A 14,522-nucleotide genomic window follows, 5' to 3' on the forward strand; every position below is an offset into this window, starting at 1 on the left:
TAGGGTGAACGCTGGGCTGATGCTCTCTGGAAGGCTGGGTTGGGGCTTGCGGAGTCTGTGTTCGTTAAAATTTCAGAAGACTGAGCTGCTGCTTTGTTCAAAAATGTTTCGCTTATTTTAGTCTTCCTACCAATCGAACATGCCCTTTTGGTCCTCAGAAAATTTATAGGACACAGTCCAATAGTTCTGTTTTCAATTTAAAGCATCATTTTTGTTTCAACGAGATAAAATAGCTTCAGGATTAAAAGCATCTATGAGAAACATGTAGCAAAGTGGGTCGCTCATAAAAGGTGGTAAAAGAGATTTAGAAATGGAGTTTGAAGCCTCAAACTTATTAGCAAAGCAGGAAAGCAATTTTCATTTTTCAAAGACCGTTGAAGACAGATAGATCATGGTAATGAAAACCTACACTTGGCTTCCAAACTTCCCATTTTTGTTCCTGCATGAAACCTTTTAACAGTATCTCTAACAAATAGCAGTTTGACTTTGAGTTTGCCTTCCCACCCATGGTAGGACTGTTTATGGGCCATACATTCTTCACCTGGGGGAGACCAGGAACTTGACTGTCAGTTCCTTATGAATTAAAGACACAGATGAGAACCCTTTTTCTATGTAAACTCAGGCTTCCTGGGATTGTGGGGAGGGAGGGGGAAGCCAAGAGCTTTCCTGGAAATCCCATTGTGGCTCTTTCCCTCGAATGTAAATGCAGTGCCAGTTACACAGAATCAGAGGGAACAACACCAAAACAGGCAGAGAGCTTCCAAAATTCGATGAATGTGCAGTTAATTCCTTCCATTCAGTCACTTGGGATCACGATCAAATTCACCATGTGGCCAACACGCTTCACCAAATGCATGATACCGACTAACAATTTGAGATTTGATCTACATTGAATATGTTCATGCTAAATCCTTGTCTATGAATCTCCTCCCACAGCCTTTAAAGAGCTGATGACTGAAGTATGTAAAGTAATCGGTAAGTCAGGGGGTTCTCACGGTGGTGCTTTCTGGCTCCCTCTTGCTGGGATAGACTTGATTATCAGGGGGCACAATGTGCTTTTGTCCTTTTCAGCTTTGTCAGCTACAGACCTGAAAATCCAGAGCACCGCGGAGGGGATACGGCTCTACTCCTTCGTGACTTACTACTTGGATGATTTGAAAGTCAACTGGTCCCACAAGTAAGTAAGAGGGAAATGCTTTGACCACTGGCGAAATCCTTTTCCCCCAGTCTCTGACACCCTTGGCATCTCAGGGTCTGACCTTGAAGGTCACAGGGCAGAAGCCCCCCACTCATCCCTTAGCATGAGGTTATCACTCTCTCAGAGGACACATATTGTGAGGCCGGGAATGGCGACTGCTCATCTGTCTTTGTAACCTGAGATATTATTATAGTTCAGAGTCACCTGTATAACCGGAACCCTACCCCTACCCACATCCCCGCCAGCAGCCGGCTTCGGCCATTGCTGCTTTACCAGGCATCCAGAGCCAGAGCTCTGCCCCTGCCTTGCTACATACAACTTGTTCTGGAACAAGATCAAAGCAATGTGCTCCAGGAAGCACCAGATTTCCTCTTTATATGAATTAATCTATAGGAGTGCTCTAGTTACTTCCATAGCACTTGACTGGCTTGTAATGACCATGTTTCCTGTCCACCGGAAGAAGCCTTTGGAGGCTCCAAGATGATGCTGAGGAAATGTATTTAGACCAGCTCAGTGCTCAGTCGTTTCTAGATAGAGCATATAATCAAGAACCCAAGGTTCTAAAGGAACAAGTTCAAGCTGCACTGAAGGGACTGGTGAAAAACAAGACTCTAAGAACTGACAGAATACCAACTGGAGATGTTTCCGAAAAAACAAATGGTTCTCTGGAAGCTTCTATGCTAAGAAACTTGGAAGACAGCTACCTGACCAACCACCAGGAAGAGATCTATATGTGTACCCATTAAAAAAAGAAAATGAGCCAACAAAATGTGGAAATGATCAAGCAATATCATTAGTATCACATTAAGTAAAATTTTCTAGAGATTCTTTGTAAGTGGTTGCACCTACCAGGATATCACCACAGAACTACCAGAAGTCCAAGCCAATTCTAAAGAGCAAGTGCAGTGAAGATAGATCTTGACTGACCGTAGACAGTATCAGAAGGATGTTTACTTGTGTTTTATGATGATAAAAAGCATCTAACTGTGTGGATCACAGCAAATTACGAATAGCATTGTCAAAACGAGAATTACAGACGCTCCATTGTGCTCTGAAATACAACCTGTACAAAGACCAGAGGCAGTCACTCAAGCAGAAAAATGGTTTGAAACCAGGTAAGCTGTGCCTCAAGGTTGTCTCTTTTCACCATACTCAGTATTTTTCTGTGCAAAAAATCCAAGAAGCTGGCTGTAGCAGAAGGATTAGCAGAAGACTCCTTCATAACCAGCAACATGCAGGTGATACAATCCTGCTTACTGAAAGGGAAGAGGTTGAAGCACTTGAAGATCAAAGGCTACAGCCTTCAGTAGGGACTGGACTTCAATATAAAGAAAACAAAATCCTCCCAATAAGAAACACCGTGGAAATGGAGAAACTCTTGAAGTTGCCGAGGATTTCCTTTTCCTCGGGTCAACACTCATGGAAGCAGCAGTGATGAAGTCAAATGATGTGCTGCTTTGGGGATAGCTGCTGAAAGGGGCCTATGTAAAGTGTTACATGTGAAAATGTTACTTTGAGAACGAAGGGGCCTCTGCCCACACCCTGGTATTGTCAGTGGCCTCGTATACATGTGAAGGCTGGTCAGTGAATAGTGCAGACCAAACCAAGCCTTTGAGCGGTAGCGCTGCTGAAGAATGTTGACCACACAATAGACTCCTAGAAGCCAGGATAGACCATGAACCTGCAGAGGAATGAGCCAGTCTGTCGGAGAAAAATACAGCCAGCGTGCGCTTAGAAATGAGGATGGATCACGAGGTGGCCAACGGATCACTGAAGACAAATGGGTGCATAAGCAATGTGGCGAAGAAAGCTGATGGGGCCGCCTATCAAAAAGTATAGCGTCTGGGGTCTTAAAGGCTTGAAGGTAATCAAGCGGCCATCAAGCTCAGAAGCAACAAAGCCCACATGGAAGAAGCACACCAGCCTATGCAACCACGAGGTGTCGAAGGGATCAGGTGTAAGGCATCATCAGAACAAAAAATCTTACCATAGTGAATGATGGGGGGAGTGTGGAGTGGAGATCCAAAGCCCATTAGTAGGCCACTGGAGATCCCCTTGCAGAGGGGTCTCGGGGAGGAGATGAGCCAGTCAGGGTGCGATGTAACAACGATGAGAAATACAACTTTCCTCTAGTTCCTAAATGTTTCCTCCCCGCTCCCACTACCATGACTCGAATTCGACCTTGCAAGGCTGGCTAGACCAGAGGATGTACACTGGTACAGATAGGAACTGAAAATCCAGGGAATCCAGGGTGGATGAGCCCTACAGGACCAGTGGTGAAACAGGGAGGGTAGAGGAAGAGTGGGTAGGAAAGAGGGAACTGGTGACAAGGAACTATATGTGACCTCCTCCCTGGGGGACAGACAACAGAAAAGTGGGTAGGAGGAAGGTGGGGGGAGAAGAGAGAGAAACTGGGAACCAATCAGAATGATTGACATATGAAAACATCCCCCCACCCCAAGGGGACAAACAACAGTGTCCCCTTGTTGTTTGACAGCGGACAGTGTAAGATATGAAGGGAGACAGCAGGCAGTGTAAGATATGAAAATAATAATCATTTATAATTTATCAGTGGGCTACGGGGGGGAAGAAAGGAAAAAAGAGGGGCTGATAGCAAGGGATCCAGCAGAAAGAAAATGTTTTGAAAACAATGATGGCAATATGTGTACAAATTGTTTGACAGACCTGTAAGAACCCCCAATAGAGTGATTTATAAAAAGAGAGTAAAAGATTTACAGCTTCAGAAACGCCTCTACTGCATCCTACAGGATCAGCGTGAGTCGGAGTGGTTTCCATGGGGAGAGGGAGAGGGGGGGAGTCTTCACGCAGTAGTGTGGTCCAGTGGGGAAGCAATGCCTTCACTGTTTCTAAATTCCCATATGATCTCTGGCAACGCACTTAGTTTTCCGACTGAGAATTATCTAACCTTCTGTCCAACACTCTAAGATACATGAAAGGCCTTCAAGAAGTTTGTGGAAAATGCCATTATCCTTTACCTCCAATTTTCCATGAACAGTGTGAAGCCGTATCATCTATCAGGAGCCCTTGTGGTAGGTACCGTGAGCTGTAAAAGGCAAGACCGGTGATTTGAAACTACCACTCAATCCTCAGGAGCAAGATGAGGCTATTTGCTCCTGTAAGGATTTGAAAGCCCTAGAAACGCCAAATTGGCAGCCCTGTTCTGTCCTTCAGGCTCACCTTGAATCAGAATGGACTCCATGCAATGAGTTTTGTCCAATAAACTACTGAGGCTGTCTCTACCGAGTCCAGGTGGGTTGCTTTGCATCTAAATGCACTTTAGTTTGTAATATCGTTTAAAGAGTGGAAGGAGCCCTGGTACTTAATGAATCGTGCCTCTGGCCTGCTAGCCACAAGGTCATGGGTTGGAACCCCAGCCACCTCTGCAAGGGAGAGCTGAGACTTTGTGCTCCTGTAAAGATTTACAGCCCCAGGAACCTGCAAGGACAGCCCCCCTCTGTCTCCTCAGGTCCCTAGGAGTCAGAATGGACTCGGTGGCAGTTAATTTGACTTTTGTTTATTTTGTGTTTTTTTATTTTGTTTTGTTTAAGAAAAAGGCTATCAACATACTAGAAATATGAACTTCTTTCTGATGGAGGATTTTATTTTCATTTTTAAAATGTTCACTGTGTTTATTCTGATTATGAACACAATACAGAGCTTATTTAGAAAACATCTGTATTTTACAACAAAATGGAAAGCATATATAATGTAATATCTGCAGTTTGGGGCCAACTACAAACATTTTAGAGTGCTTTCCTCCAGACTTCTCTCTGTGTGTAGCTGTGACAAGGATAGTATAATATAATAATGCATAGTACTTTCATTTTTCTTATTTCCTCACCGTTCACACACTCTTCGTAGAGGTTTGCATAAACATCACAGCGTAAATCCACTTTCACTTTCCTTATTTCTTCTAGGGCTGCAGCATTTCTAGACTGAGATCACAAAACAAAGGGTTATACTTCCTTTTTATTCTCCTGCACATAACACGGTAAAGTGCTCACACTTCAGGGCCAGAGCACGTGCCATCTAACACAGCCTGTAAGTGAGCATGTCAGGCACAGAGGAGCTTCTTTCAGGGTGGGGCTGACCAGTTTATACAAGCTGATACATCACCATAGATCATCTCTGTAAAATAATATGTAGTTTGGCCTTGTGGTTTTAAAGATTTCCTCTGTGCTATAAATAAGGGTCTGCTCTCTGCTCTGGGCTCCAGACCGCCATAGGAAATGAAATGTTCTATTTAATTGGAGACTATCAGTGCCCACCCCCCAAGCCTTGGAACCCAGCACCTGTCCTTCAGAGCTAATGACTCCTCTGACACAGAGGAATACCACATGTGGATCCCATGTTATCTGACAGGTTGACGGCTAGACCGTCAAGATGAGCTCAGCTAAATCAGAGCTTCAGATGAATGCCAACACTAAGGATGCTTTCTTTGATCCCAACAGCGGAACTGCTATTAAGTACACCGACAGAGTGAAGAGTGGGGTCACCGGGGAACAGATCTGGTTACAGATCAACGAGCCCACCCCCAACGACAAAGGGAAATATGTAATGGAGCTCTTTGATGGCAAAACTGGACACCAGAAGACAGTCGATCTCTCTGGTCAAGGTAAGCGATATTCTTCAAATTATAAAGTAAGTTTGAAAACAGAATGACAGGTTTAGAGGGGTCATACCATTAGGCGATTGGAAGGACACCGGTGATTGTGACGGAGCCGTCTGAGACCAGCGGTGGTGGTAGGAGCCCAAATCCAGCAAAGTAAAGTGGAGCCGGAAAGCATGTGCTCCCCCTCCAGGAGGGCGATGATCAGCACCGCAGGTGGATTCTCAATCCTGAGAAATGCATTTGTTTCTAGTGTCAGACCCTTGAAAAACAGCAAGTGCATTTCACGATGCACGCAATGTGAGCATCTTCATCGAGTCCAAGAAGCCCATCGAGTTGGATGGACTGCAGATCAGAGTGAAGGGAAATCATTAAGAGGACCAGGTTCTGAAGCACAGAAGGTGTGCGATCAAGAGCAGAGGGGCAAGTGTTGGCTTTGGGAAGGAACAGCGGCAATTTTTCCAAAACTAGAGGGGAGTCCATGGGGGGGGGGGGGGGGCAGAGACAACACGAAGGAGACTGAAGGACATTGGAGACCCTCAGACTCTGAAACATCTGCTGAAAGCCTGGGGTCTTCTGGAGGGAATCAGGGAAAGAGAAAAGAGTAATGAGAGGGGCATACCAAAGATTTCCATAAAACAATGTAAATAAACAAAAACAAAGGCAAAATCAGTGTTCAAGACAAGGTGCTTCTTCTCTCTCCCCGCCGTACTTTCCTAAAGAAATAACATTGTCTATGCTAAGTTACTGAAAGAGGTGATGAACTTTGCCTCCCTATCTTTATATATCAAAATATAATCTAAATAAGCCATAACTCTCAGTATTTCTTTTAATCCTGGGAGAATCTATTCCTAATTTAGAAAGCCGTCCTTCACTCTCGGTTCAATTGCTTTGTTCTGCAGTGCTGGCCTTCCTGCTCCTGAAGGCCCTGGCACACCCTGTACTTACCATGGCTCACTGTGCCCTTTTACCCACATACCCAGCTGGACCCCGGAGGGAGCTGAGAAGCTCGGGAGACTTAATAAACAAAACTCCTGTTGGCTGACTGAGCAGGATGCTTGTTAGACAGCCAGCCAACTGTTACTTGAAACAGACTTTTATTTCCCTCTTATCTCTGGTGGAGCTAATCTCTGCCTCTCTGGGCGAAGAGCTAAAGGTCTTTTGAAACATGAAAAGCTTCTAAAATCTAACGTTTTGTAGTTCTTACCCAGAAAGTCTTTGTTCCTTGTGTTGTATCTGTTATGTAAGTTTAGTTTGATCAAGACCAATCACAATGAACCTAGTTGTGAGTGCTGTCAATTTTGACAACTCTACTGTGTCTTTTTCTTTTAAAGCATATGACGAAGCCCTTGCTGAATTCCAGAGGTTAAAGTAAGTCCTTTTGCTAGCAAACACCGCTTAACTGCATTAACATCTCCCCAATAGTCTGAGAGTTAGAGGGGGGAGGGCCTTTTACTGCAACCAGAATGCTCAACACAGCACTCCCCACTGTTCTATTGAGCACCAAGATGTTTCTGAGGCAACAAAATGCAGTCGAGGTTGACTGCTTTAAATTAACACTAAATCTTTCTTTGTTTCTCTCCACCACAGGCAGGCTGCCGTTGCCGAAAAAAGTAAGTACATCATGTTCCCATGGACGTGGTACCGTGCTGAAACGTAGCTAGTTTTCTTTTCTTTTCTTTCTTTTTTCAAAATAATAGGTGCTCTACATATGTTTTCATTTAATCTCTTGAGGAAGAGTGCCTGTAAAAAGAAGGTGTCGGTTACAGCATACAAATGTCACTCAGCTCGGGACTGGTGCTACCAACCAGACACCCTGAGCAGTCTCTTGTCAGAGAGCACACAGAGTAAGGGGGTCAGTTCCTTACAGGCAAAATGTAGCAGACAAATGGATTCACAATGAAGGAAAAGAAAACATTGAAGAAAGATGAAAAATTCGACACCAGGGAAATCACTCTAACGTGTGTCCCAGGAAAGTACTCGCGGAGACTGCTCAGGAAGCTGTGTTACGCTCACGAAGTAGACGGTCTGAGTGAACCACCACCAAGCTGTCACCTCTCGGCACCCAGAAATGTACCAGACGCCCACAGCCCTTCATCCAGTAACTGTGCTTCACGCATAAGATGTTGAGAAGAACTCACGCGCTCTTACAGGACCCCAGGAGTCACTGGCTTCTTTACCCTCAGAATCCAGATTCTTTCTCATTGAGAGAGCCAGAATTTTTGAATTGTTCAGGGTTGAAGGGAACCCAGAGAAGAGATAGGGAAGCCGTCCCTCCACTCTCCGGTGACGGTGACGCCAAGTCATGCAGAAACAGGCGTGTGTCCCTCCCTTCGTCTCTGTCCCTCTCTGGGTTGCTGCCTTGAGTCTGTGACGCTGTTGCTAGTGGTGAATGGGGAGATGCAGAACCGGGGGTGAGAGTGTGCGGCCAGGAGGGAATGGGGTAAGCGGCTAATAGTGACTTCTTGTCTAGTCTCTTATGCCCCAGCCCTCCTGCTCTTGCCAGCACTGAGAAGGCCCAATCCACCAGTCTTGGACAATTTCCCCAATGTTTGACCTCTTCTGGGTCATGGACGGTCCCCAGCTCATGACCGGTTTCCCTGTTCTTCCTCAGAGAGCTCCGTGCTCAGCATGTTCAATGTCTGTGAAGCCCGAGCACGCTACACTTAAACAAAACCATCTCCCAAGGCTCAAGATATAAGATAGGTGGACACAGATTTACGCTTAATGAAAGTTCGGGTGAGCGTCTAGATTCCTAACACGTTGCCCCCTTCTCACACTTCCACTCAGGCACCTCTCCCATGGGTGCTATAGAGCAGAATCTGGAAACTTGACCTCCACTGATCTAATCCAACCCCTCATTTCACAGGCAGGAGACTGCGGCAGGTCACACGGGGAATGAAATATGGGAGATGCTTACGTGTGGTGCAGTGCAATCAGTGTCTCCTGGGGGTGTAGGAACGAGGATCAAGAGCAATGAGTTCGTTGAAGCAGGCCTCAAAAAGAGACCATGGTGGCATTGACTTGCGCCTTTGTAGGGATTTCAGAAAGGCGCCCTCCTGGGGGCGGAGGTGATTGCCCCCAGAGTGCATGGCGTGACTGGAGGAAGAAGCACTAGTTGTCCCTGCTGTGTCCTCTACCTTTTCCCCTGCTCTGGTGCCTCGGTACTGCACAATCACAGATGGTGATGCTGGACAGCACAGTCCCGGGCTAGGGGGGAGCACTCTCGGGAGGGCCTTGGGGAAAGCCCACATCCACACGGGCCTCCAGATCCCTGTGACACACAGCCCTTCCATGACGCAACCTTGCTCTTCATGGGGAAACCCAGAAATTAGGCAGGGCAGGACTTGGAAGCCATCCAGAGAGATCTGCTTTGCCTCCCAGAGCTAAAATAGCTAAAAATAGCCATGAAAAGCATTGAGCGGTTGATTTGATAAGGCAATCTCAAAGGGAACATTGTAGGTATAGATACAGGCAGCTGCCAGCCCACGTGCGTGTGAGTGAATGAAGGATTAAAACTCCCGAGTCTCTGGATTGTTTCCTTAGCCTAGGAAACCAGCTGGAAAATGCCTGGCAGGAGAGGGAAGGGCATTCACTGGGCTGGGCTACTTGAAAGTTCTCCTGGCTCCTCATTCCAGAGATTAACCAGATAGAGTTGTGCTTACAGATCGGGCCCGGGTGCTGGGCGGCCTCCCAGATGTGGTCACCATTCAGGAGGGAAAGGTAAGTATGGAAGCTCCCATCTCCATTTCTCCCACCCCAAGGATGCAGTCAGTGCCCTTGACTTTGTCTCATCTTTCACCTTGCAGTTACCATCTCACCATTTTCATCTTGTTCCATCGCTGATTAGAGGGAACTTCAGAATAGTTCACTTCCATGTTAAAATGTTCATATTTATTTTGGTACTCCGAAGAGTAAATATCAAGATTCTGGTCCTACTTAGCAATTTGTCTCATGGGGACTTATATAGGCCACTGATTGTCTTTCTATATTACATTTTGAAACCACGAGAAGCTGAAAGGGCCCAATCATAACTTTGTGACAAATAGAATTAAAGAAACAAACGGCCCCTATTACTAACTGTGCTATTAACTCCCTCAGACTTGAAGGAAAACCTGCTACCCAGTGGCGTTTCTGTAGGCTCTCTCCTGATGAAAATGGATTTCAATCCCATTTCTAAACTGGGATTCGCTGGCTCTATAATAACCCTTCTGAAAAGTAACGAACAGAATTTCTCACTTGGACTCACTTTCTTCCTTCCTAACACTTCATTAAAACAAAAGCCAACAGACAGTCCATGGGGGCAGGGGAGTTTGCTATGGAACAGACTTTTCCCTGCTCAAATTGGCAGCCGAGAAATATTAAGGATGGGGGGGAACGAGGGTAGTAAAATCCGGCACATGTAAATGTGTGACATGACCACAGTTGGCTGGGCTGCTTTTATTTTTAAACTCTGTTTTCCATTTTTCTCTACTAATGAGGTTACAAATAGCCGATCTTTGGGTCATAAGGAGAATAAAGAGAGAGAATGTATGTGAAAGCACTTTGAAGGTCTGACTCAAACATGAAGGAGAGACAAGAGTCTTCCGTGACGCCTAACATGCTTGGGAGCCTTTTGTTTGGTTTTGGTAAAAATTTTAACCCCAGAGTAATCAGTTTCTGAAATGCAAAATTACCGATTGTGCTGAGTGAAAAAAAAAAGCAAGAATGGAATTTAAACTGTAAAGTCAAGTCAACATGACTAGCCACCAGCAAAATGCTAATTAAAACCACAATTAATTATCACAAGATACCTATCAAATGCCTGTCATTAAAAAAAAACAGTGACAACAACCATGCTGGTGAGTATGTGGAGAAACTGAATCATTTGTGCTTTGCTAATGGGAATGAAATAAAATGGTACCACCCAATTGGATAAATTTCTCTGAGATACAGAGAAATGAAAACTTACACACACACACACACACACATCAACCAAGATAGGAAGGTTTACAGGAGTTTACTTCATAAAGCCCCAAACTGGAAACAGCCCAGAGAGCATTCACTGGGTACATGAGAGGGCTTTAAACATTTTGCTGGAAAATGGAATGAAAAGATCGTGGAATTTTCCCACAGACTTTTTGAGGCCCCTCGTATACATCCCATGGCATATTGCTCTGTGATAAAAGGGCGGGCTACTGATACACACAACCTCGATGACTCTGCAATTGTGCTGAGTGAAAAATGGCCAACAGGCTGCATACTGCACAAGTCTGTTTACAGAACATTTCAGAAACGGGAGCAGACTCGGGATCGCCAGTCAGGGTGAGGAATGGGTTGGAAGATGAAAGACAGCTGTGACTATGAGAGGGCAAGCTCACTGCCATCAAGTCAATCCTGACTCAGCAACCCCATTGACCGAGGAGAGCTGCCTCCTTGCGTTTCCAAGGCTATAAATCTTAACGGGAGCAGAAAGCCTCATCTTTCTCCCTCAGAGCAGATGATGGATTTGAACTGCTGACCTTGCTGTTATCAGCCCAACTCATAATAGGCCACCAGGGCTCCTTTAACAGGGGCATCGGCGCAATCATTGTGGTCATGGACATTTTCTGTATCTTCACTGTGCCTGTGATTCACAAGTCAAACGTGGACACCTAGGTACACACACACACAACAAAGGAGGACACGTGAACCGGGGGATGCAAATTGGATAACTGAAGCCTACGATTGTCGATATCCTGGTTGTGCAATTGTGCTATCGTTTCACAAAACGTTGTCATTGAGAGAGACTAGGTAAAGGGTACACAGCATACGACAGTATTAGCTCTTATAACTGTGAATCTACAATGACCTCCATAAGCATTAAAAAGCATAAATTTAAACCGTAAGCCTCAATATGGTCTTTTAGAACGAGAGGGTTGCAGCCAGGTGGGGGATCTGTTACTTCGGAGTATGCTTTGGTAGCACACCTTTGCAGCTGCAACAGATGGGGGGTGGTTGGGGAAGAGACGTAAAATGAGGAAGACGGAGTTTGAAGATTGGTTACATTATCTGAAGCAGCTGATAGGTTTTCCTGCTGGGCTTCCTGATGCAAATAAGATGCAAATGGGAGCAAGTGTTGATTATGGCAATCAGAATCTCTATTGAAACTGAGTCCATAAAACCAGAGTGGAGCAAAAGGCATCTTGTATTTATGAAAGAGATGGTGGAGATGGAAAATGGAAGTAACCTTCTCAATGTGGTTTATGTGTTTGGTGTGGTAAAAATATATGAAACAAAACATTTGCCTTTTCAATAATTTTTACATGTGCATTCCAGTGACTGATTATACTCATTAATCTATGCAACCATTCCCACTATTCTCTTCCAAATGAGAAGTCCTTAGTGATGCAAACTTTTAATATACTTGGCTGCTAACTGAAAGGTTGGTGGTTCGAATCCACTCAAAGATGCCTCAAAAGGAAGGTCTAGAGATCTAAGTCTAAAAAACCAGCCGTGGTAAAAACCCGGTGGAGCCCAGCTCTGCTCTGAGACACCGAGGTCACCCTGAGTCAGTACTGATTGGATAGCTCCTGAGTCCCACATCGAGGAGTCTTGGTGGCACTGCAGGAGAAAGAAGCAGCTAACCAAAGGCAGTCAAGGCCACTAGTCTCTACAGAAGAAGAGGGGCGGTCTATTTCTGTAAAGATCTGCAGCCTGAGAAGCCCTGTGGAGCAGCTTTCCCTCGTCCTCCGTGGTCACGGGGAGTCAGGATCCACTCGAGGGCAATGAGCTTGTTTTCTTTTTCGTCGTTGTCTTGGTTCCCAAGTTATTCCCCTACCATCACCATGAACGCAGGGCACCGTGCACAATGCCTCCCTCCCACAATGCCTCACTAGCACCGTGGCAGCCACTAATGAACATTGGTCTCTGTACATCTCATGTAAGGAGGGCGATACGGTATTTTCTGTGTGTGATTCCCCCACTCGGCACATGTTATGAAAGTTCATCCGGGCTGTGGCATGATCAGGGCTTCTCTGTCTGGCCGAGTGATGTCCCCTTGTGCACGCAGCCTACAGTTTGTTTATCCACATTCCGTCTTGTTTTCCCTGATCAGCTCCCCAGAAGCTAGAAAGCTTCAGCCTTAAAGACACCTGCTCAAATATTATTTTAAATCATGCTTAAAAATAATACCTTTAAACCCTGGTCTAGTGTGTTCGTATCTGTCCTACAACCGATCATGTCAAACTACCAGACAAATCTCTCTCTCTCTCTCTCTGAAATTATACACCAACACTCCATTCAAGTTTGTAGACTAATCACTGACATATATTCTTCACGTTGTTTCAATATTTTCATTATTTCTATTCTAGTTGTCTCACTCCTGGTTGACTTAAATAATTTCCTACCCGCAACCTTCCCATCTATTCCATAGAATATCTATGGTCCATTTGTTCCACATAGATGAGCTTTTTTTAAAAAAGAATGCCATATTCCAGGGTAACGATCTTTACCCACCAGAGCGATCCTTCAAGTCAGATCATCATGATAGCTGACGTATTTCCTTCCCTCCCATGAAACCTGTTTTGCAGGCCCTCAACCTCACTTGCAACGTGTGGGGTGACCCCGCTCCAGAGATCTCCTGGATGAAGAATGAGAAGGCTCTGGCCTCGGACGACCACTGCAACCTCAAATTCGAGGGAGGAAAGAAGGCTTTCTTCACCATCACGGGGGTGAGCTCCGCCGACTCAGGCAAGTACGGCCTGGTGGTGAAGAACAAGTTCGGCTCCGAGACCAGCGACTTCACCATCAGTGTGTTCATCCCGGAGGAGGAGGCCAGGAAGGCGGTTTCCGAGCCCCAAAAAGGAAAGAAGAAGTCCAAGTGACTGTGGTCATGTGGGTGATGTCCCAGGAGAACCGATGCTTTGTGCTGCCTGTGTGGAGGGTTTGAGTTAAATCGAAGAAGGCCTTTGTAGTTTCTACTTTCTTTTTGTGCTGTATGTGGGGGGAATTGTTGAATCTTTCATTCTTATATATATGAATGGTACCAACAAATGACATTTTAATAGTTTTTTCTTTATCTACAAATTATGCAAAAAAAAAATGCCATTGGTAGCAAACACATTAGAAATGGTTTTAAGGAAGAGACCAGAATGAAGATGGAAGGGTGTGGAAGGATGATCAGAGAACAGAAGAATGTATTGTGGAGTTAAGTTTGGATTTAGTTGGAGCTTTACCAGTAAATTCTCATGGATTGCAATTTTACTTATCAAATCAGAGACAAATGGTTAAGCCAGCCAATTTATCCCGTGTGTTGTTACAGTGTAACTGGAAACCTTCTTGGTCTAAATAAAGAGGTCACACTCCTTTTCTCCTCACCACCAGAGCGTTCCCCTTATTCTTACTGCTTCTCTGTTCCGTCAGCAGGCTCTGCTTCTTATTCTCAACACTTCTTTTAGCACATATTCTGGTTTGAATGCCTTTTGGCATAAAGCAGTATATTTATCATGTAGCCAGAGAAGTCATCTGAGGACAATTCGTTCAGGGGGGTGACACTGCAGTCATCGTATAATGCCTGAAAAACTGGGTGCAATATTAATTCAGTGTCATGAGATGGTGTGGGTGTCAATGTGCCAGAACTTCCAGCAGAACGTTCTGGCCTGGAGCCAACTGCAGTCGCCTCTCCCCTCTGCAAAGGGAATACTATAGATACGTGACTGCAGAGTAGATCCCTAT

At 45.2% G+C, this 14,522-nt stretch overlaps 1 protein-coding gene across 2 annotated transcripts in view; it reads left to right on the plus strand.

The window, feature by feature from the left end:
* Positions 1–14,167, plus strand: part of MYOM1 (myomesin 1) — a 178,278-nt gene extending 164,111 nt beyond the window's left edge. For both annotated transcript variants that reach the window (XM_045296152.1, XM_030887323.2), the window contains 7 exons: positions 937–975; positions 1,072–1,177; positions 5,671–5,834; positions 7,163–7,199; positions 7,419–7,441; positions 9,496–9,551; positions 13,379–14,167. In XM_045296152.1, coding sequence (XP_045152087.1) covers positions 937–975; positions 1,072–1,177; positions 5,671–5,834; positions 7,163–7,199; positions 7,419–7,441; positions 9,496–9,551; positions 13,379–13,672 — 719 coding nt within the window. In that variant the 3' untranslated portion in view covers positions 13,673–14,167. The remainder of the gene's footprint in view (positions 1–936; positions 976–1,071; positions 1,178–5,670; positions 5,835–7,162; positions 7,200–7,418; positions 7,442–9,495; positions 9,552–13,378) is intronic.
* Positions 14,168–14,522: the final 355 nt, after the last annotated feature.

This window comes from Echinops telfairi, unplaced genomic scaffold (assembly GCF_000313985.2).
Source record: "Echinops telfairi isolate 266 unplaced genomic scaffold, ASM31398v2 ScPeMD7_7400;HRSCAF=8409, whole genome shotgun sequence".
NCBI lineage: Eukaryota > Metazoa > Chordata > Mammalia > Afrosoricida > Tenrecidae > Echinops > Echinops telfairi.